General features: G+C 46.0%; 1 protein-coding gene across 1 annotated transcript in view; it reads right to left on the bottom strand.

Moving 5' to 3' along the window:
* Window positions 1–22,411, bottom strand: part of MAMLD1 (mastermind like domain containing 1) — an 83,029-nt gene extending 60,618 nt beyond the window's left edge. Inside the window, exon 1 of the mRNA XM_086619807.1 lies at window positions 22,358–22,411. Within this exon, the coding sequence (XP_086475933.1) occupies window positions 22,358–22,411 (54 nt within the window). The remainder of the gene's footprint in view (window positions 1–22,357) is intronic.
* Window positions 22,412–24,065: the final 1,654 nt, after the last annotated feature.

Here is a 24,065-nt window from a genome sequence, read left to right as displayed (position 1 = left end):
TGCTCGGATGAGGAGGACGAGCTGTGGCTAATATCGGTGGAATAAAATGCAAGCCCACCTTCCCTTTTTTTTTCACCCAGAGCTTGCAGAAAGCCCTTGAGATCCCAGCAGTCTCCAGGTCAAAGCTATGTGAGAATATCTGCTCTATGTTGGGTTTTAGGGTTTGGTTGTGTGTTTTTTTTTTCCTTTTCTTTTCTTTTTTTTTTTTTTTCTTTTAATCTAGATAGAATTAATTGAAAGTGCTGCTTAAAATGAAAATAAGAATGCAAAACTGGAGAAGCACCGTGAGTATATTAATAAACAGGCTCCTAACTTCTTATCTTTGATGGTATTCAGTACTATTTTAAATATTCTCAAAAGAATCACAAACATACAGAAGGTCATATATAAAATCCCCGATGAAGCAATTTAATGCTAAATTAAAGCTGAAACTAGGTAAGCTCAACTCTTGGGATCTTGGGTATTTTCAAAGACTAGAATAGAATCAACACCACCCAAGAACACCACGTATTTTTCAGATTTTTAAATATTTATTTCCTAAATTAAATAGAGTAGGTTTAGCTGGTTCTTACAGCTTAGCAGGAAACAATTTAATTTCCAAGCCAATTGTATATTGACAGTTGGCAACAATGGTTTTACTTTATAAAAAGAGAATGGGAAAATAGTTGTGCGTTTCTGAAATGCTTCCAGAAAATTTCCTTTGAGAACACGTTCAGTGAAAAGTATACAAACAGGCATTAAACATGAATGTAATTTAATAAACATCCACTCAGCTATATGGTGTGATAAATAGGTAATAAGAATGTAATACAGGCATTTAGCTTTCAGCATCCAAAGGAGCTGGAAGCTAAAACAATAATACTTTCATTAGACTCTCCTGCCTGGCATCAAGAGCCAATTTCCACCTATTAACATGGATTTCTATTACCTGCCTTGTGAATACTGTTAACCCATTTATCAAGCAAGAAGCCGTACTTTTGTCACTTATTACAAGCAGAAGGGGAGCAGAAGGATTGCTAAACCATGTAACATTAGAGCATCAGATTAAATTATTTGACCTGGAAGATAAAAACATTCCACTTACATTTAAAATGGCAAAAAAACCCACCCCAGCCCTGCTCATATTACAGCTAGTAAGACCTCTTGCAGGATCCAATGTTTCCTTGCTGCGTCCAAAGAAAAAAAAAAATTTAAAAAAAAAAAAAATCACTGTCTGCAGACTAATTGTAAACTCGGTGCATGTGTAATTAAATATGCCTCATTGGTTCTCTTGATATGTCAATAGTGGGTAGGAGGAGGTTGATTTAAGTTAAACGACTCAAGTCTTACTGAACATTTGCCCCTTTCTGCGTCCTCTGAGCAAAGCATCATTTAACAGAACAACCCCGGCCAAATACGAGGAGCTTGGAATTAAGTGTTTCTAATTCAGATTACAGCGGTGCCCGAAACACGCCAGGCACTCTTCTAAAAATGCGGAGGGAGGTGCCAGGATGGATCCCTTTCTCTGCTCCTGATTTACACCGAGAGCAGACGTGCCCTCCGAGCATGGAGCCGCTCTCCCGCTCCCTTCCCCCCGCTGCCCGGGAGATGAATGCCGAGACTATGGTGCTATCGCAGAGATGACAGGCACACGTCTATTAATCACATGTTTGTTACTAAACACGCTAAATTCCCACTTTCCCACAGCGCAGAAGTCTCCTTGTCCTCACACCCGGTTTTCAGCTGCACCAAGCGGCTAATGGGTCCGAGCGTTTGCCTTTAGCCCTCCTCCGTCGTCTCGCTGCTCCACCACTCACCTTCCTGCCAGGGCATTAAGGCCACAAAATTCTCCTTGCTGTTCGCACTGGATGAGATTATAAAACACGTCTGCTCCCGTGCCTATGATTAAAGCCCCACGATAACCACCTCACTCACTTTCGCTGGAGTGACGACCTTTGTATTCCTCCCACTCCACACACCATGGCTACACGTGCAAAAAATACTTAAGACCTCAGTCCACGAGGCAGAGCTGGGATCTGGTAAAGCAGCAGAATGTGAGCAAAGTTTCTGAAGTTATAATACTTTGATTTTTCTGGTCTCCTTTCAGTGGAGTCATTAAAAATATGTGAATTCGACTGGGATGTCTCAGCTTTCCTTGCCTCATTCCCCACTGCTGTAACTCGGCAAATGTAGTTCACTTGACTTCCACATCTTAGCGTTGGTTTACCCTGCTCACCTGGTTATTCTTGATTCAATTTTGTCAACCCATTGAAGTCTCCCAACGTGTTTCTTTTGGGAAGACCTCCCTAGGACTTCCACCCCCGGCATGGCAGAGACCTTCCTGTCCCACACGCTCCAGTGGAGCCAAGCAACCTCCAAAACTCCTGCTGAGGAAAGAACATTTCTCTTTTCCTTCTCTGAAATCTCGCAGTGATCAGTAACTTAGCGAGTTACTCAGAAGTCCTGAAGCAATCAGGCTGCTTGTTATATTCCTCAATGAAATTATTACCACGAGTAATTCTCAGTGCAGTACCATGGGTCGGCCAACCTTACATCTTTTTTCAAAGACTGGAAGAAGTACTGCAGCTTTGTGAAACGGATTTTGAATTCCTCTCATCCTCTTGGGTAGTCATTTTATCTTGTATTTTACCTTTCTGCACACTGCAAGATCATCCATACCCATTTCTTTGTCAGTGGTCCTTTAATCCTTTCCTGTTCATGCTGCAGCTCAGCACAAGGACGGGTGTATTTCTATAGGCCATGTACTCAGGAGGCTCTATCAATATGCAGGCATGGTGCAAGGAAGAAACATATTTCTGCTAAAGAAGAATCAGAAGTTGGGGTCAGACGTTTTATATTTTAGCCAGATTTTGATAAGACGTATTAGGAATTCATAGGGCTTTTATCATTTTCAACAGCAAGAGGATTAGACCCTATGCTGACAGGAGCAAGAACATCAATTGTTAAAAGAAATATGCACCACACTGAAATACAGTAAAGCACCTGAAAGACATAACATACTGTCTGATAAAAACACTATAAGCACTTTCAAATTCAACCCAGTGATGACTTGTCGAGTCAGTGCTTCATTTGTCTGGCAGAGCCAAAATTACAATGACTCCTGTTCTAATGCTTGAAACTGCAACAGAAGCGCGAAGGGAAGCCAAGATTTAAACCACGGCCTCATGCAACAGCAGGGATTCAAACTATGGATCATATACTGATGCTTAGGACACAGGATAGAAAGAAAGAGCAAGAATCTTTATTTGGATTAAAAAGTTTTATCCAGCAAGCTTGCAATATTGATGAAAAGACTCAAGTTTTAATTAAAAAGAATAGTGGGCTAATGTTTGTGGGTTTTTTTTCCAAATTCAAGGAAAGGTAAAGATATTGACGCGCTAATAATAATCATCTCTGTTCTGCCTGAAGAAAGTCCCCAAAACCAAAAAGCATCTCAAATTCATCCTTCTTCCCCCTAAAATATTCAGAGCGCTGCAAATGTGTTATAAACTAAATGACTTTTTGTACTGAACTTCTAAAACCCTTGACTTTTAATAAGGTTGTGCATCATTTGATTTTAATTACAGATTTTTTTTTATCCCTTAAATTTGACTAAAAATGATGTGATTTACAAAGCAAACAAGCCAGTTAAACAAAGCTAATTAAATTCACTAGAGACAGCCTTGCTTTTCCCCTCAGTGAGTGTTTATTTCAGCTCCCAGTGCTCTGATAGCTCCTGACAGCTTGCTGGGACACAAGAAAGAAGTAGGTCAGGGTAAGCCAGAATCAGCAACAGAGGATCCCATTAGACAGGCTTGTAGGGTAATACGGAGATCGAGGAAGTGTGTGATGTAGTGACAGTGTTAGAGACACATAACAAACAGCCTGAGGACAGCCTCCAGCAGAACCGGTACATTTATCTTCTCTGTGTTATAATGACCCCCTCACACAGCTTACCCAGTTCGTGATTTCCCGTACAAGAGGTGCTGCACGAACCTAACGACAGAAACGCGCCGGTGGCTCGCTGGACGCGGCCGAGCCGGAGGCGGCACTCGCCGAGGCTCTGCTCCCACCGAGCCCGTGCCTGTCGGGCTGCGGAGCCCGCCAGCTCCCTGGGGCTGGCAGCTATTCACGTGGGCAGAATACAGCCCCCTCGCCCGCGCTGGGAACGCGGCGAGGAATCTCACTGCGTGCCGAGATCAAAGGAGACTAAGGCTGGTTTCTGCTAACCAGCCTCTCAAACGTTACACTGATGATTACGGTTGAGGTGCCTGCGCTGGATCTCAAAATATCAAGCACCCCATAGCAAGAAGAGCCGCCGTGGCAGCTAAGGAGCACAGCAAAACGGCGTCACGGGGCACAAAAGACACCTGCTTTGTACGGAGCTATTGTCTGGGGGCTCCCGATGAACCACCCCCCAGGTTCCTACGTGCCAATCGAACTGGCAGGAGGGCTTGGGTACATCTTCTTCCACAGCACCACCGCCTTTGGGAGCAGCTACTGGCAGACAAGGGAGGCTGAGACACCCTGGCTTCTGCTGGCTATTGCCGCTGGGATCCGTGCGTAACGAAGGAAAAGCAGTGGAACCAGGGAGGAGAACAAAACCAAAAAGACCAAAGTGATCAATGTAAAATATCAAATGCTTTACGTTTCTACCACTGCATTAGATTCTTAAATGAAAAGTGTATTTTTACTGGATATGTTTATATACCTGGACACTTGCTAATGCAACTCTTCCCTCACAAAGAAAAAGATAAGAGTATTTTATTTTATTTATTTTATTTTTTAAAGTGTTTTGGCAATATGAGCAGAAAACATAGTGTCATAAACTCTGCAGTGTAATATTAAGTCAGAGGCAAGTGGAGAAGCAGAGCTCTAGCTCCCTTGTTCTCCTGGCTGCTGCTCACACCATTCAAAGTCCAAAGTCTCTCCCGCCGTCTCCGGCAGCGCTGAACACACCCCGAACACTTCAATTACGGGAGTCGATTTCTCAGGCTTACACACACAGCCAGAGCGATTCTCCTCGACTCCAAACCGCGCCGCTTACATTAAAAAGAGTGCGCGAGAGTGCGCTATCTCAGAAAATAGGTACGTTTGACAGGAACAATTTAAACCGCCACGGGCATAAACAAACACAAATGGAGAATGTTGTTTTATTTTGTTCGGAGCTCAATGCATTCACTTTGCTTAGAGACGTCTCCAGCACCCACTTGACTTGAAGTGCCTGAGTGACTCGGTTTTCTGAAAACGATGGGAGTCTGTACTGCCAAAACAGCTCGCGTTATTGCAGGAGTTTGATTTTTGTCACCCCGACTTCATTTTTGTGTTTATTCAATAAGAGCATGTCACGTTCAGCATCTACCCCCTTCTTTGTTTCTAATCCCAATCTTTCCGCCACGCGATCCCTCTCCTCTGCTGGCAGTGCTTCCTGCTCTTCAGGGGGTCACACTCTACGGTCACTCGCACCCACCCATTTTACGACACAACCCATCCCTTTCCTGCAATTTTTACTCAAGCAGACAGTTCCACTGCGTTCACAGAGCTTTCGTTCGAGTGACGCCTGTTTGCTCCAACCCTGGGCACGTAGGTAAAATCCCTACCCGGTTAAACGTCCTAAAGAAAAACACACGTGTCCTCACGAAAATACGCATTAAGATAAAAGCATTAAAATAAAGGAAGACAATGAGAATGATCAGAGCAGCGCTGCCTGCAAGAAGGAAGGAAGCTTTTAACAGCACTAAAATATAAAATTGATTTGTACACATATTTGATAAAAATCAATACAATTAGCAAGTAACTGAATACTAGAAAGGGAAATTGATTGCTCGAGGGCCCAGAGGACTCAGGGCAATCAGTCCATTCTTCTAGCTCCTCCACTCTTAATAAAAATTTACTTTTTCATAATCCTGCCTGAACTCTTTGCCCATTAATAATGCCGCTAAATAGCTCTTCTTTTAGCACTATTATTGCAGACCTGCTTGAATTACATTTAGAGGGAGTTTCGAGTGGCATGTCCTGGCCATTTTGCTATCTGCAGCACAAACCTCCAAGCAATAGCATAAAAGAATACAGGCTAATGAACAGGAGCACAGGAACACTTGAGAAGAGCTTATAAAATTAAGTACCAAAGTTTAAATAAACGGATTACCATAGAATTGATTTGCTACATCAATTTGGTCAGCTTTTGCTGATACATCATTCCTTCCTCAAAGGAAAAGAGCCACCGTTTCGAAACAACTAATTAAACATTTTGAACCATGGCCTTACAAGGAGAGCAGGGCTGCACGGCTCTGCTCTCCTGTCTCCCTTCGCTCACCGAGTGATTCCTCACCACACCGTAAAAATCATTACTCCACATGAAACGGGTGACTGAATTTACAGTCAAATCTCGACCAAATGAAGTGGCTTCTGCAGCCACTATCTCTGAGCAGATTCCAGTTTCAAGAAGAGGCATCTTCTCACCCTTCGTTAAGGTGGGACCGGAGGAACTAAAACGCAACTTCTCTTCCCCGCGCAGAGGGAGGGAGGCTCCTGGCGCGGCCGCCCCCGGTGAGGATTTCCATTACAGTTGACCAGACGCACGATCTGACGAAGGGTGCGCACAACCCATACGCACCTACAAAGGAGGTTTCTCTTTCAAAAGTTCAGATCATAGAATCATAGAATGGTTAGGGCTGGAAGGGACCTTCAAAGGTCATCTAGTCCAACCCCCCTGCAAGGAACAGGGATATCTCCAACTAGATCAGGTTGCTCAGGGCCTTGTCCAACCTGGCCTTGAACGTCTCCAGGGATGGAGCATCCACCACCTCTCTGGGCAACCTGTTCCAGTGTTCTACCACTCTCATAGTAAAAAATTTTTTCCTAATATCCAACCTGAACCTACCTCCCTCTATTTTAAAACCATTACCCCTTGTCCTATCATAACTGGCCCTCCTGAACAGCCTCTCCCCATCTTTCCTGTAGGCCCCCTTGAGGTACTGGAAGACCGCTATAAGGTCACCCCGGAGCCTCCTCTTCTCCAGGCTGAACAGCCCCAACTCTTTCAGCCTGTCCTCATAGGAAAGGTGCTCCAGCCCTCTTATCATCTTCGTGGCCCTCCTCTGGACCCTCTCCAACTGGTCCATGTCCTTCTTATGTTGGGGACTCCAGAACTGGACGCAGTACTCCAAGTGAGGTCTCACGAGGGCAGAGTAGAGGGGGAGAATCACCTCCCTCGACCTGCTGGCCACGCTCCTCTTGATGCAGCCCAGGACGCGGTTGGCCTTCTGGGCCGCAAGAGCACATTGCCGGCTCATATTGAGCTTCTCGTCCACCAGTACTCCCAAGTCCTTCTCCTCAGGGCTGCTCTCGATCCAATCACCACCCAGTCTGTATTTATGCCTGGGATTGCCACGACCCAGATGTAGGACCTTGCATTTGGCCTGGTTAAACTTCATGAGGTTGGTACGGGCCCACCTCTCCAGCCTGTCAAGGTCCCTCTGGATGGCATTCAGAGATGCCTTCTCAGATAAGAACTTTCTCAGATGTTAAGCTTTGTCCACTGACTCATCTCCATAGGAAGCTCTTTAAAACGAAAACTACCTTTTTGGCTCTCCAGAACTTCTCTGCCAGCCTGGGCTTCAGGGTGACACAGCCCTTGCTGTTAACCAGGGCCCTGATTCAGCAATGTGCTTCAGCATGTATCTAAATTGAGCTCTACGAGCAGCCCTATCCAAGCCAAAGCTAAACAAATAATGTTTCCATATTAATGAGACCACTTGCATGCTTAAAATTCAAGAATATAATTTAAGCACTTCCTAGTGCATCTCCAAAGGAACATCTCAAGAAGTCATTCAGTTGAATAAAATCATATATGCACCTCAACATACTCACTCTAGCAGAAACTCTTTTACTCCAGAAATCTCAACATATACTTATGTATCCAACCGTCCAGCTGGACCAGTGACTAAACTCAGATGTTTTATCAGCCTACAATAGGATGCTTTTAAGGCTAAGCAGCAATCTGTGGTAATGCCTCCATCAGGGGGGCAAGAGGCTGCAGTGCCAAGGGAGGAGAACGGCGCACCACTCAGCAGGGCACCAAAGTGCCACACGTGCAGCTGCAACATCTGCTAAGTTGCCTCACTAAATTCCTTATGATGTTCTGACTCAAAAGTTTGTCCTGCTGCTTCTTCTTACAAAGAAGAAACATTAGTCTGGACACAGAAATAGAAATCAGAAATCACACGGTTCCAGCATTGGCCTTCTCTGTAACCAGGAGCAAACAACTTTAATCTCTTTGCTTCAGTTTCCCTGCCTTTATTAATAAAGCAGGGATGGTAAAACTTATTTCACCTAACTCATACATCTTTTGTGGAGATGAAATGCCTGTTCTGTGTGAAGTACCTGGAAGATGAAAGGCATCAAGTAAATATTAATCACAGTCACCACACCTACCAACAGGATCTCCAGTACGCTGATTTGGATCCGTGTTTGAAGAGCCTTTCTTTGTGCAACTCAGGAACTATGTTTTCCTGGCGTAGTAGAGCTGAATTAAAGCCAACCAAGAATTCCCATGTTAATCGGCATTCTAGCCTTTGGAAGATCCTAAGAAGGATGATGCTCCCATTTCAAAAGACAGCACAGTGCCACAGAATGCATTACATCAAACTGGCTGAAGTCCATTTACAGCATAGTCATGGAGGAAACTATAGGAGTTCATCCACCAATATTCGTCTTAGAGCACACACACTTGTAAATCAGCTCCTATTCAATAACGGAATGCCGAGTGACTCATTCTTTCTACATGTGAAAAAGCTCTCAGAGAAAACCAAAGAATCTTTTACTTTCTCGTCTGCCTAAACACTGAATTACATCTCCTGACTTCGGAGAAGCTGCAATGCTTCAGAGCCAGCTGTAAAAGAGAACATTACAGTCTTAGGTTGACAGAATCCAAGAACACCTTAAGACCCCAAAATTCTGTTGAAGAAGACTTGGGAAGACAGTTCATGAGCAGCTCAGCTGATCTTCTGAATCAGCTCCCCGGGCATAGCGAGGTGCACTGATCTCACGCAGATGTGCCCGCCAGGCTGGCCCGGAGAAGGCCAGCGATGCTGCTCCGGGCACTTTTTCTCTTCCATGTGGGTCAAGCACCAGAGGATTTACTTAACGTCTAAAGCAACTTCTGCAGCTCAAACTTAGCTCATGCAACCATAGCTGTCCTGCTGGCAGTAACCAGCAGGTCAGCCAGGTGAAAGTGGTCTTCACTGTCCCTGCCTGAACCAGTGAATTCACACAAGGAGGACAGCAGCATGGACATACCCTGACGTTTGTCCCAGCGTTAGCACCGGCTCAAAGCCAACCAGCACATCCCGCAGCTGCGTGCTGAACAGCGGCTGCGTGCTTCGCTCAGCTGTTCCATAGCTGGGCTGCCCGAGCACCGCGCTCGCCCAAAGGAATATCCTAACAAAATGAACGGAACCACCGCACAGCCGCGACCACAGGGCAATCCGCGGTGGGTGCGCAGCACTGGCACCACGCCTGCTCCCCGTCGCCGCTCAAAGCAATCGCCACAAAGGTATGGAGGCAGGAGTACCAGGGAAAAAACCAAGAGCCGCAAACTTCGAAAAGACAACGGAGGTAAAGAAAAGCAATGGCTGTAAGTCAGTGTTTGCACACAGGAAACACTGACTGAGTGGAAACAACAGGAGATGCTGGACCCGGCGGACCAGGCACATGAGGGATCCCAGCCCTCCCAAGGTGCGTCTGGACCTACCGTGCCTCCATCCTCCCGCCAGATACCTGCCCGGCTTCCTCAGCTCTCCCTCTGCCTCCTTGGCTTTGCCCTCCCTTCCCTTCGGTCCCAGCCCATCCCTGCTCTCTCTCCCCTACCATTGCCTCCTCGTACTTTGGACCTCTTCACCTCTACAGCCCGAGGTCCCTGGCTCTCCATCGGTGGCCCAGGCAGCACCAGCCCGTGCAGCTGGGCCAGCTGGCACGGCGGAGCAGCTCAGCTCACGCCCGCGGTGCTGGTCCACCTCCTCGCTGGGATCCAGCGGCATGCATAAACAAACAAATTACACTACAGACACAGAGCTATGCTCCAAAAGGAAATGACCGCTGGATGCTATTGCTCAATCTTTCCTCATAATGAACATGTATTTCTTGGAAATATACGCCACCTAACCCGCTCGGCATGGCAAACATGTACGGCGGGAGCGTAATTTAAGTTAATCAAGCCCTAAGCTCCACGCAAAGTGTAACAGTTCGCTTCGCTGCACTTGGGTCGCAGATGGCAAACCACTCATGGTGAAGTTTTCCACAACCCTCATACGAAGGCTATAGCTGTTTCTGTACCCAGTGTCAATGTCAACGAAGGGACGTTCCCTGGACTAGCTGAAGGCTGCAAAGCGGGCGACTGTTTTAAATCCTAAAATAATAGACATGGAGTTACCAATATAGACGCTCCAAAGAGAGGACTTGTGGGAAGCCAGAATTGGTCATTTGCCTGATAGTTCACCGTTGCTGCCATTGTTAGATATGATAAAATTAAAGCTACAGCCTGGTATAAGACTTCCAGTAAATAATCCATGCCTTATGTGCACAAGTACCAACATCCAAAATCAGTTCCATGCAGGTGATTAGTAGGGGTTTTCTTAACACAACAGCACATGACACTGTTGCTCCAGCCCACAACATTTCTACATGCGTTGCCCTCACAAATGACTCCAGACTGTCGGTAGCCTGGCACGTGGGCATCAGAAACCAGCCCGAGAGGCTAATCTGGATTTCAAACTGCCTCTGGGGACAGTCAAGCTCTGTATCTGGCCAGATTTTGGGGGGCTCAGGTGAGGGGAGAGAAGAGCTGTCATGGGGAAAAAAAGAATTTGCAGAAGATGTGTAGAGCCAGAACGATTTTAAAGAAAGGCCAATTCAGACTGCCCAAGTCGACTTTTTCCAGGTACATTAGAGGGACTGGGAAGCGAGGGGGTGAGCAATAAACAGTTTGGCCTGCGACATCCAAGATTTTCATCATTTATAACCAACAGAAGACACGCAGTTCTCCTGCAAAACACAGAGCGCATCCCTCAGCATCCAATTAATGGTGGCCTGTACAGTGAACATACTTACACTAATTGACTGGTCCAGCAGTCATGGCTGCCCCCAAGCACTTCTGGAAGTAGCATTTCTGCAGCAGCACCGCGCAGAAAACGCTTTGCATTTATTCACTTGTTTGCTTTGGATTGTTGCATTGGTTCCCCATTCCCAAGGCACTCAGATTTACTCTTTTGGCTTAACACTACAAAGTAATCAAACCACTCCGTTAGAGCTGACAGGCTGCAGGAGCCCTGAAGGGGAGGAGAGAGAGACATCAGAAGAAACATCTACATTTTCTCCGATATCCTTCACACTTGCCTTAAACTTCAGATTCGACTCATCTATACCTCTGGAATTTAAGAATATTGAATTTTAACTGACATGGGAACTTATCTGAAGATGCAGGACTTTCACTTGAAATTAAGGCTGATCTACCTTCTGGGATCTGGGACCGAGCTTCACTTCTCATAAAGACTGAAAAGCCCGAATGCTTCAAGTCAAACACAAGTGTTGCTGCAACCAAGAAAACATCCTTCCAACGCTATGTAAAGTTCAAACCAACCAATCCATAAATAAGAAGAGGAGATGAGATGGAGGATTCAAACATGCCTTTGTGTCCTTCCATCAAATGTGTAGAATAGGTAAGAACAGCAAGACAAAGGAGATGGCTCGAAGAGTCAAGATTAATATGGAAATTGAGAAAAAAGGCATGCCTTTGGGTGGATTTTGACTGTGTCTCTTCAGTACAATTTATTTTCTATGCCATGCAATATTAGAAAATGCTTAGTACACAACCCTTGATGTGGAAGACAGAGTTGTTTTTTTTAATTTAGACAAATTCCAATGTCCTTGTCTCATGTTACCTAATGTAAAATTATAAAGAAATTAGTGCTTGCATGGCCCTATGTATTTAAAAATAATTTGAATGACCCACTGCTTAAAGTATGGAAAAGGTCCTCTGTTATAAAAATCCAAACACATTCCATTTTAGACTGTACTCAAACTGACAGGGTAAAGCTTGAAGAAAAATCCCCCAACAGGTTTTTTTAATCGAGGAAAACAACAAAACAAAACTTCATGGAGCCTGTGATCAAATAATCTTACACAGTTTGGATTTAATACACCAACAATGTCAGGCATTTCAATGCAGTAGCATCAAAACTAGATATTTACTGCATGGTAGTGAGTAACCCTTTGAAAAGGGAGGAACAAAAATTCCTTTTTAATGAGTCACCAGTTGGCAGTCAGAGATCAAAACCTTTTGCCTGTATTTCTGACTGCAGGATTGTATATACTTGAGGGTTTTTTCAGTCTGTGTGACTTTATTTAAATCAACACAGTTAATTAAGAAAATAAGTAAGTTAAAGGAACAGGAACAGGAAAAGTGAAGTCCTTAAAAGTACCTGACCATCAGCATGATCTACCAGGTTACTGAAATACTGGATGAATTCAGAAAATTATTTCCAGATATAAATTTGGAATTGTGAAAATCCTAGTAAGATTTAAAGTAACTAGTCAAAGCAAAATGAAATTATACTCAGTATCCATTCTGATAACCACACGAAATGAGTGCTGCATAATTATTCTTAAACTGACGAAAACGTTTACATACTAAATGTTACATACTAATGTATGGGGAAAAAGCTTCTTATGTGTAAATGGAACCGTGTATGACAAATGTCTTTGTAAAATATTAATTTGTTTACCTTTGCCCAAAACTTAACCTATGAAGATCTGTGACTGAGAATGAAACATCAAAATACATGCCTGAGAGTAGATGTCATTTTTTCTTTAAATATTTTATTTCCCTCTATATCCAATTCTGAAGTTTCAACAAAAAGGAAGATACTATGATGTGATGTCAGGGGGGAAAAAAAATAAAAATAAATCCACCTGGAGTAGCATTCCAGCCAAACCAACGACTATCATTTACACTGAGAGGGTGTTAGAGTAAGATGTACCTGCCTTTATCTTGAATATCATTTCCAACTATGTGAAAAGTCCCTGAAAACCTCAGCTAGTAACAAGCACTTATGATTTACAAAACATTTAACTAGTGAACCTTCACACTAAGCATCCCTTAAGGTAAAGCACCACTATTCCTATTTTACAACGCAAAAGTAAGAATCTGGGAACTATTTACTCCAAAAATTGCCTCCATCTCTGGAGGCCTGTGGGGCTACAGATATTCAGATCCTCTGAAAAAAATCTGACAGTTTTAAAATTATCGGGCTTGGCTTCTACTTTAGGAAATCTCCAAATTGTTACACGAAAATTCAAATCCACAAAAATTAGAGCTTCCAACTCACTCCACACAAATACCGAATAGCCATCCCATGTAACTATTGAGCAGCAAAAGTGTCTCCATACCTTACTGTCAGGTCACTGAACCATCCCGTCCCTTACATCAGTTGATCTTAATTTACTTTCAATTTACTTGTAGATTGGAAGTTATCAGAGTAAATAATTACAGTAACTGGTTACAGTTTGGGAATTGAGAGAACTGAAGAAAGAATTCAGAGAAATAACCTGATCTGCTACTATAAAGAGAATCAATCATCCATCTCCTTCCATTAGTCTTTTTGGCAATCCTGTGTCACTATTGTCACAAGCCTGGATAACGATGCCACATTAATTCCCCTTTTGAGAAAGGGACTACAAGATTTGACTCCGTAACTGTGTCCTGTCTGACCTTGGGGAATCTTCGGGGAAAGTTTCCCATCAAATGCAGTTAGAGCTTTTACTGAAGGAGAATTACTGAGTTGGGCCCATGCTTTATGACTTCAATGCATGACACAAAAAAATATACAACCCATCTTCTGGCTCCACTAGAAATAAATCGTCAGCACATAACCAACGATTCTGCGGATCCAACCCTATGTGAGAAATCACATTTTCAAAGTCATCCCACCAAGCCTGCTCGGAGGTGATGGACACCAGGCAGAACGAAGGGACAGCTACTGCAAATTTCTCGTGTAACAACAACAGTTCTTTTAACTACATTTACCTAAACGGGAGATAGGCTGCATTTCCCAACCCAAACCTTCCCAAAGGAAAAAAAAAACCCACTTTGTTGTAAATATTACAGAACACAGAACTGGAAAAGGAGAAAGTCATCCTATGTTTCGTAACAGAAACAGCCTCGCTCCCTTCCTTCAAGACTACACACCACTCTCAACGCAACGTGAACCGCAGCACCGCTGATGTCAGTGTGAGCAGGCAGAAGAGGACATACGGCCTTTTGTACTGTTCCCAAGATGCTGCATGTTAAAAAAAAAATAATACAAAAAAAATATTCAAAAATCATTATCCAAACTGGAAGAAACCCAAGCCATTGCAAATGTTTCTTTATCCAATTTGGAAGACCTTTTTAGAAAAAACAACAAACGAGTCTTAGTCCTGTAATCCCAAACCCAAAGGGTGGATGGCTATGAAGCAGAAACCATGCATTATTTGGGGAAACTTTTGCTGCCATGCTCGTTTCACTGTTTCTTTGTAACTAGATACCATTTCTATTACTTTGGCTATGACTAACGAGTTAACAACACTATTTACACTAGTACTGTTGTATCATTAGAAACAACAAGATTATGTACTTTAATTCTAATGCCAGCACAATTATTTTAACACCAAGTGTGTCAGATCTGACTCTATACCCCCTAAATTAATTTCAGAGTAGTGGCTAAATAAAATGACATACTTCTTTGTGCTTTTGTTATAACACGCTCATGTGCAGCAAACTGTGAAGAAAATGTAGTAATTAGAGGTTAAATTAATCCCTGACAGACAGGCGGCTTAGTAAAGCTGGGCCCTCTTCAGAAAACATAGCGCCGAGCTTGCCAGTCTTTCAGAATTAGGCACAAAGAACAGGCGAGATTGGCAGGTCCCTCACCACTGCGATCCAACCAAAGGGTAACGCTGAGAAGTCGGAGTAAGTCTCGGCGCAGCCGATACTACCAGGAGGATCTTGTGACAAATGGGATTTGGAGCTCCGCGCGATTGTTGCGGCAGCCGCTCTAACTGCCTGATCAGGACCAACCGCTTGAAATTAAAGAGCCTTTTGCACAGCAGAACAGGCTCCTGACTGCCGCGTAATCAACCTCGAGACGTTCATAAAAGCGAACAATGGCATTAGATTGCGCAACATAACTAGAAAGTTACCTTGCTGCTTCTGACTTTAACTCAGGTAATGGATTTTATTGCCCACAACAGAGTAAACGCGCTGTGTTATTCTGAAAACAACAAATAGGTATGTCTCGGGTGGATGTAACTCCTGAACCCGCTCCCAGTTCTGAGGTGCTTAATTCTAAAGAAAAAGAAACTTCCACAGAAACGCGAAAGAAAAACAATGCAAGACAAAAGAGGTGGCCAGATCATGTTGATGATATCCAGTAAGTATTTCTTTTTTATGTGTGTCAACAGAAGTAAATGTTTTTTCCGCTCTCTCTAGCTGTGGCAAGACAAAAATAGCCGCTTTTTAAATCCATGCAAATAAAGTCTGTTATCAGAAGGGGAGAAACTGAAGGGTGCTTGCTCTGTGCTGTGCAAAAAGTACCAAGTGGACAAATCCTGGTGTGGTAATTGCAGACGCACCGCCACGTCCATCCCACTTGACTTACACCTTCCCTTACCTCCAAAGGCGGATGGTGCAAAAAACTGGCTTCCCCCTGGGCTAACGCTGATGCAGCTCAATAGATCGCCTGACACGGGGTGAAACAATAACGTAGTTAACACCCTCCCCTGCAGAGGTAATCTATATCATGTCTGCGACAGGCTGAGCCCCAGCTGTCCCTGCCTGAGCTGGGAAAACACAACAGGCAGCTGCGGTTGGATCACCAGGTAAATTCAAAAGAAAAAGAAAAGAAAAAGCAAAACGCCCGTATTACAATTCAAGTAAAAGCAAATCATGGGGCTCACGGAGATTGCAGATCAGTGTGGGAGTGCATTAACACCACCGGTACTTCTGTGCTACCCAGATCATCAATTATTAACAAATTAGGACATGCCTGATGGGGTACTTATATAACACTTCTTTATCAATAGAACTGCCAAGTCCCTCGCAGGGAAAAGCAGAGCAGATTTCAACAAGTCATAATATGATGTCTTCCTTTGGGCAGGATATGACGATGAATTCTGGCTTCCCCCTTCTTGGCCCGGCCACCCATTCCCAAAGAGCAATTTTGGTCAGTCCGGCGGTCCCTGCTGGAAGCCCGGGGCGCACCCCAGCCTCCCGTGAGCAGCAGCCCTTGAGTCAGGTCAGTGCTTATCAATGGCTCGTTGTAGCGATGAGGCAGCGCTCGAGTAAAGGGCCATATGATATCCCGCATCTCCCACGCCTCGGCCCCGCCAGCATTTCACTAGCCCCAAGGAAACAGCCACTGGCCATCCGCTGCCTGGCACAGCCGATGTCCCCCAGCCAGTCCAGCTGGCTGGGCTGCGTGGTAGGGAGGGGAGGAAGGAAACCCACAACTCTTTCCCCTGCTCTACCCTTTGGGCAGAACTGTTCCTCCATAGGACCAAAGGGCTCGCTAAAACTCAGCCTGCAGAGACCATCCCTCACCCTGCTGCATTTCCATTTCACTTCCTCCAATAGGCGAGAGTGAGCAGAGTGGGAGGCACGTAAGAACTCCCCTTCCCTACTCAAGGGTCTGATCCTTGAGCCCTTAATTCTAGGATCAATCCAAGTCTCACCTACTATCAAAAAGGACTGCTAGTCTGGGCCCTGGTCGAGAAAGACTGGTGAGCTGCCCTACTGCCTGGCCTAACAAACACGTTTCAGTTCATCCCAGACACACAGCAAAGTAAACAAAGAAATCAGTATTTTCCTCTTGAAGAAAAGTAATGACTGAGTAACATATTTTCTTCCATTTAAAAAACCAAAGTTATTATCAGTGAGGAGGTTCCCCAAGAGGAATAAAGACTCTTCATAGCTCATTTGCATTTGCTAGTTATCCCTCTGACTGCATCACTCTCTGGTAGCACAACTAGTGTCTTGGAAAATGATGGAGTGATATCCCAGGAACCACAAGCCCTGCTCATGCTGTCACCCTGAGATATACTTTCATTTTGCACAGAGCTAACAGGCCAGCCCACAGCAACTGCAATGAAAAATACCCAGCAGAAGAGAAGGACATAAAGTGAAACCTTTAACTGACAAAGACTTCAATTTTCTGTGCAAAGCGCTAGCAGTAATAACAGAGAACACGGGAAGGAGACTGTGATGCAACACAGACTGCTTTGCAAAGTTTCCCTTCAGCTGCTGGCAGCCCTGAAATGGGTTACAGAAAGTCAAAACTGTGTTATTGATCACTGCCTATTCTGCAGGGCTGTTTTTCTTTTAAATAGACCAGCATTGTTCTTTTTCTATTTTCACTTAAAACAATACTCCAGTATCTCCCAATATCCGGTCCAATCTGAAACAGCACTAAGGAGAGGAGCGCCCAACGCCTAAACAGTTTCTTCACATTATTTGTTAAGCAACTGCCCTTTTGAGTGGACCCTTTTTACGGGTTAAACAAAACAAAACAAAACTTACTACGTGAGTCCACAACAGTGTCGTGCACATTTGGCATCTTACAGCAACGCTCTAAAGTTCCCCTTCAAAATTACTGGCAAAGAAGGAAGTTCTGCATAATTTTAGCACTCAACATCTGAAAAAATTAGAACAGTCCCAACTGTTCTTTGAGATGTATAAAAGAACAGTTGAAAAACTTACAGTTGACTGGTGCTACCTAGGTTACCCGTCAATGGCATTGAAACTGGTATATTATTAAGAGAGGTGTATGATGGGAATTGGTTTATTGTGCTGATCCATAGTAACCAACTCCTGTTCGTCCATCATTTATCTCTCTCACCAGCGACATATGGGTTTGTCTATTCACACTCTCAGCATTCTCTCTGCTCCAACAAACAGTCAGCCTTTTCTGCTGGGATAAGGAGATTTTTTAGTTACATCCATTATGTGCGTATCAACATTTATGGCAGGAAGATAATTGCCAAAGAGCTCAGGGGGATAAAAGCTCCCTCTTTATAACACAACCCCCCTTAAAAAATCAATATTGATATAAAACAGTTCAATGCAAAGCCTTGGTGTGTCTTCTGCTTCCTTCAGTTCAAAATACTTTTTTTTTTTTTTTTTTTTACAGATAGCAAGTCCAACTGGAACATCAAGCAGAAAGCCTTCGTAATGAGTTACACCACTGCTCTTCCCATGGAGGGAAAAATAGCAGTGTACAATATTAATTGTTCCTTAAAGAAGTGAGTGGCGAATGTGTCAGATATAAAGAGGGTTGCTTGGAGAGGTGCCAGCATCATTTAAACTGATTTAGCTATCTTTATTTGGAGACCATACCAATTACTAATGAATTGTAACTTATAGTTACCTTTGCCTAAACGTTGAAAAACGCTGACGCTCAGAAACAGCCTGCACGAGGGAACAATGAAAACCTGGGGATCCTGCCTTCTTCCCTATGTAAGGAGCTCAGACAACCTTCTACTGCTCCATCCCCCAGTTTGGAAAAATCCATTTGTCACAGCTTCTGCAAGATCTACTTCACTTTCCCATGGCTACATACTCATAAAAGTTATTTTAAGGCGACTTTCATCAGCGTAGCAAGTAACATAGAACATTTATTGATTAAATGACTGGGAACCAGTGAGTTGCACTGTACTTAACCTACAGGACGACTGAGGGATTTTACTTACTGTTATCCTTGCCCTTGTGTTACCTTCTGCCTTCCTAACTTTTGTTTCTCTTATGAAGCCAGTTCCCAGGTTCATCCTTGTCCTACAGTTGCATCCAGGCGGGTTAGTGACCATTTAAGTCAGGGCAAGAGTGTCAGCCTGACACCTTGGATCATGAACTCATTGCAATACATTTCCTGTTCGTTGAGAAAGCATCTAGCACGATAGCTCCTTAATCCCATGTTAAATCTCTGAACTCTACCACGTTGTAACATTTGTCACAAGATCAGTAAAAAAATCAAAAACAACTGCACTGTATTTATAAAACACTTCTACCTGTGTAACAGCAAGCCATACAAAAGAACTTTAAGAAATATAACTGTCTCCTATAATTACTAATGCCCCCCAAAACCCTTTAACAACTACCTTAGCTTTAAAAAAAAATCCAAGAGACTTCACAAGTTCAAACTACTTAGTTACAAGGGACTAAAATTGAAGTCCTGTCAATATTTGCTTTTCTGATTCTGAAGCATTAGTTAAAAGGATTAAAAATAGAGATGAAAAACCTCAACCTAAAAAAAAACCCAACACCCTTCTGAAAATAAAAAGCTAAATTAAATACGAGCCGCTCAATTCTAAACATTAAACAGCTTTTCACTCACTTGAAAGGAGCTGTTAACGGCATGTTACCTGCCTTACAATATATACTATTTGTTTTTTATCCCTGAGCAACAGACTATTTCCTGGTTGAGTTTAAAAACTCAGTGACGTTCCAATTTCAGCCCACACATGTGTGTCACTGTCAACGTCAGTGGCAGGAAAACATTAGAAGTCACCCCTTGCTAATGCTTTCCTAACATGGAATTTCCTCCTATCTCGCTCCCTCAGCCCACCTCCTCCCCTCAGCTGAGAGCATCTTTCCCAAATTGCTTTTTTTTTCCCCCTTTCCAACCATATGGCAGGGGGAGAGAACTGAAAATGGTCAGTGCCAGAACGAGAGCGCTGCTGTTTTAGGTTCTAGCGTGTAACTTAACTCAAACTGCTCTCGCCTGCCTTTAACTTGGAGAGCGCGGCCGTGGCCAAGCAGCCCCCCCGAGGGAGGGAGCTTCTCCCACCTCTGCCTGTCCTCGTCTCCCGAGCACCGGGCACCCCCCCGCACTGTTAGTGCCTCCCACCCCCGCTGTTACCCTACTTGCAGTCAGCTTCTCTCACGGTACTAAACAAAAATACATCCCGGCGGGTACCCCGCTTTGGGGGCGGCGGGGAAAAGCCGCTGCCGCCGCAGAGGGGGGCGCAAGGACCCGCTTAGCCGGGGATGCCCGTGCGCCCGCCGCCGAGCCGGGGGGTGGCGAGCCCATCAGCTGCCCGGGGCGGGAGCTGGAGGGGGGGTGGGGGGCAGCAAACAGCTGCTGCGTCCGGCAGATTCAAGGCCGTTCCGGCTCCTTCTTTCCTGGAGGCACCATATGGTCCATCTCGCACATCAGCAGCTTTATTTCCCCATCAGCTCGGCCCAGAGGGGGAGCTCCAGGAGGGGGCAGCCCCCTCTGCCCCTCCCCCCCGGGGCACGGGCATTAGGCATTACCCGGGGATTACAGGGCTAAGCAGGGAAACACTCCCATTATATAACAGGGGGAGTATTTCGCCCCTCCCGGCGCTCCCACACCCCTCCCTCGCTGGGGCGGCCGCACGGCAGCGGGAGGCGACCGGAGCGGCGGCGGGGGGAGCTCGGCGCCTCCGCCCCCGGCTCGGGGAAGGGGCCAGACGCAGTTAATCTCCCCGCTGGCGGGTCGGGGGAGCGCAGCGGAGGGCGGGTACCGCGGGGTCTCCCCCCCCCCACGGTGCCGGAGGAGGAGGAGGCGACAGGCTCTTCGTGCGGCGCCCGAGCCAGGAGGCTCCGTACAAGCGGCCGGTACCCGGCAGGCTCATCTGCTTCCGACGGGAACAGGCGAGGCGATCACGCGTCCGCACACCGCACCGGGGAAACTGCCCAGCCGGTCGCGTCGGGCAGCGGCTCCGCGGCGCCTCCCGGCCCCCGCTCCCCGGCCCCGGGCTCCGCCGCCTCCCCCCCGCCGCCGCCCTGCCGGGAGCACCGCGGAAAACAAAAGCGGCCTTTTAATTTATTGGTCGGGGGGGGGGGGGGGGGGGAGGGGGGGGGGAGGGAGGGCGGTGTGAAAGGAAACCAAAGCCCGTTTTCTTCCAAGAAACGGCCGTTCTCCCCGGGATCCCTCCGAGTCACCCTGGTGACAAGCCCCCGCCAGCCGAACCCGAACAAAAGCCCCGATGCCCTCGGCCCCGCCACTCACCCGGGCCGAGCAACAGGCCGGGGAAGGCGGCGGAGGAGGGACGGGGAGGAGGGATCGCCTATTGACTGGGGGAGAGGGGCAGCCCCGCCGTAGAAGGAGACGTGGGAGCGAGTCAGCGAGCGCCTTGTTTACCCTGCAAGTGCTCTAAACCCCGATCTTAATCACAGGATGAGAAACCAAAACAGTTTAAATCGTGAGTCAGCATGCATTTTATTTCTGATACACGTACAGTCTCGGAGAGAGTGGCGGACACGCCGCGTTTGCACCATCTCCCTCACTTTTGGGCTATTCCCGGTTGGAGAGCCGCACGCGAACACGCCACCGCGCCGGAGCGGAGGCTGAGCGCCGGGCTCCACACTCTTTTCAGAAATAACCGAGGGCTCCTTCTGGGCTCGGCGGAGCCTTTTGTTCAAAATCCTGCCTATAGAACGTGCGCTTCAGACTCCCAAAATAACCAGGCACGCCGCTGCCAACACAAATACCAGGAGTTATTAAAAATAATAACACAGACCAGCACTAGCCCCTTTGCGTGACACCTTCCCGCAGGAGTCCCCTTGCGATGACGGGTTTATCCTTCCCTGCCTGTTCGATCTAAGTTTAAATGAAAATCCCCCGGCGCTGGGCTGAGCCAGCCCGGCCAAAAGGCTGTGTTTACACAGGGACACCACGAGCTTGCGGCGCTGGGCGCACCGGCAGTTCCCTAATCCCGCTCGCCCCCGGGGCCGCCGGCGTTTCACCCCGGCCGAGTCCGGCAGCATCCACCACCTCCTCCCCCCTCCCCGCAGCACACGAGCGATGACACGAAAACCCACGGAGCGGCCCCCGCCTCTGCCGGGCCGCCGACAGGGCTCGCCGCCGTGGCTGCCCCCGCCGGTCCCGGGCGCTGCCCGCCCGCCCGCGGCGATCCCGGGACGCGGCGCTCGGAGCCGGCCTCTCCGCCGCCGCGCACCGGCTGCCCCGCCGGAGACCGCACCGCCCCGGAGATCACCTTGTCCACCACCATTTTAAAGCCCACGGACCCCCCCTCACTTCTCTGCTGGGACTGACATCAGCTCCCAGCAGAAGGGAGGGCGAAATCTTCACCCCAAGTTGCTGGTTCCTTCTCTTCCGAAGCCCCGCGCAGCCCCTCCGCCGCGGACGAGCCGGGCACAGCCCGCACACGGTGGACGCTCTCCCGAACCGCGTCTGCAAACTTTACAACCGCGGCTGAGCTGCCGCCGCGCCGGCTCTGGGCGAGCAACTCTTCCCAGGGTGTTTAAGTCCTTTTAAATCAACTCCTACTTTACCAGTCCGTATCGATTTCGAATGCTACTTACTGGAATATGTGGCTCCATCCGTGGTGCTTCTACCCGCTGGGAAACCAGCAGCATCTTGGACTGGGGATCAACCGGCTTTTAGATCCACTTTGGGTGTATTTAGCAAAACCCAGCACCGCAGAGGACTCGCCGGCTGTTTTCTCCTTTTAGGTTCCAGACAAGTTCATCCTGGCGTTGCAGTTCGCTAATGATTCACTGTCTGTCTCAATCTGCTCACTACATTTCCATCAACCCACAGCTTCCTCACTTAGAAGGTGGAGTTTGTGGGGTTTAAGTTACTGATAGGCATATCTAAGTGCTGTGTCACTCAAAGAGGAGGAGACACACACACACACACTCTCACACTCACTCACACACACACACACGAACAGCTCCAGGCTTAAAGGGGAAGTAACGCTTTCTTCTCTTTAGAGACTGGAAAACTCACAGATCTAAGGATTTTATTTTTTTTTCTTTTCTTTTGTGCATGAAGGCGAAAATCATGCGGCCTATGGACGGTGTTTTAACACGCAAAAAGCCGCTTAGCATGTTTAGTGCCTTCTTTGTAGAGCTTCAAGTTCATTTCGCACAAAAGTAGGAGAGCTCAGAAATAGACTGGCAATTAATGGATTTTTTTTTTTTCCCAAATCAAAGTGTACGACTCACTGAAAAGATAGCCCGAGGAATGAGTGTAAAGATTTATTCTTAAAAAGTATAGTTTCCTGTCTCTTTATGCCATTTTGATGTGATATTCAGCACTCAACACTCATAAAAGGGTTAAACTCATCTCACACAGGTGAACCCAGGTTACCAAGAAGGAAACAGGAGAGTTGTTTCATTTCCCCCCTTTGTGCCATGTATATATATTTTTGAAGACAGATACAATTCTGAATAGAGAGCTCCCGTAAAACCACGCACTTCTCACACGACTATAAATGTGCTCGTTACAAGCTGCAATCTCTGAATATTAATTTTGACAGACCATCAGCTGAAAGCTGAGAACCTGTTCAGACCTCCTCTTGAATTGTGCAGAAAGGACTGGGAAGAGCAAGCTGCAGGCAGGCAGGAGAGCATGCTGGGTCTCCAAATAATTGCTGGTATAATTTCATTTCATTACCTGGCTAAATCAGTATGACTGTCACTCTTGTCCTGATACACTGGAGATGCTACAAACCCTGTCCCAGTACACTGACTCAATGGATGAGATGCAGAAGACATAGCACCATTTCTAATAAAATGTCTATTTTTTTTAATAATTCCTAAAATAATAATATTAGTAAATTATGCTCTGTAAAATTAAGAAGAAAGTTATTTGAATAAAACTCAATTGCTGTGGCCAAATACATACAGGTGGAGCCAGAATCTGGCCTGACTTTCCTGAAAGTTTTTCACACAGCAATCATCTTCAACTTGCAGTTAACTTATAGACCAAACCCCCAAACCCATCTTTGTACCCTGCGTTAATAAATATCAGGAGTATCAGTTCACCAACAGAAAAAATTTGTTTTCACCTTTGCTGAAGCCTGTAGCTTTCCTGTGACTGCTGTAGCAACGTGCCCACTTCCCTGAGCTGTATTTGTGTTACTGCAGTTCGGATTGTTTGGAAGTTTATTGGTTTGCTTTTCTAATGATTTTGTCTTCTATATTATTTAAAATTATGTCACTGTATTTTGTTTATTGAAAAAAAAAAAGAAGCACAAAAATAATAAACTTGTGTGGGTGTGCGTGC

The sequence above is a fragment of the Tauraco erythrolophus genome, chromosome 13 (assembly GCF_009769465.1).
Source record: "Tauraco erythrolophus isolate bTauEry1 chromosome 13, bTauEry1.pri, whole genome shotgun sequence".
NCBI lineage: Eukaryota > Metazoa > Chordata > Aves > Musophagiformes > Musophagidae > Tauraco > Tauraco erythrolophus.
The sequence above is the reverse complement of the archived record's forward strand: the minus strand, read 5'-3'. Positions and strand labels throughout refer to the sequence as shown.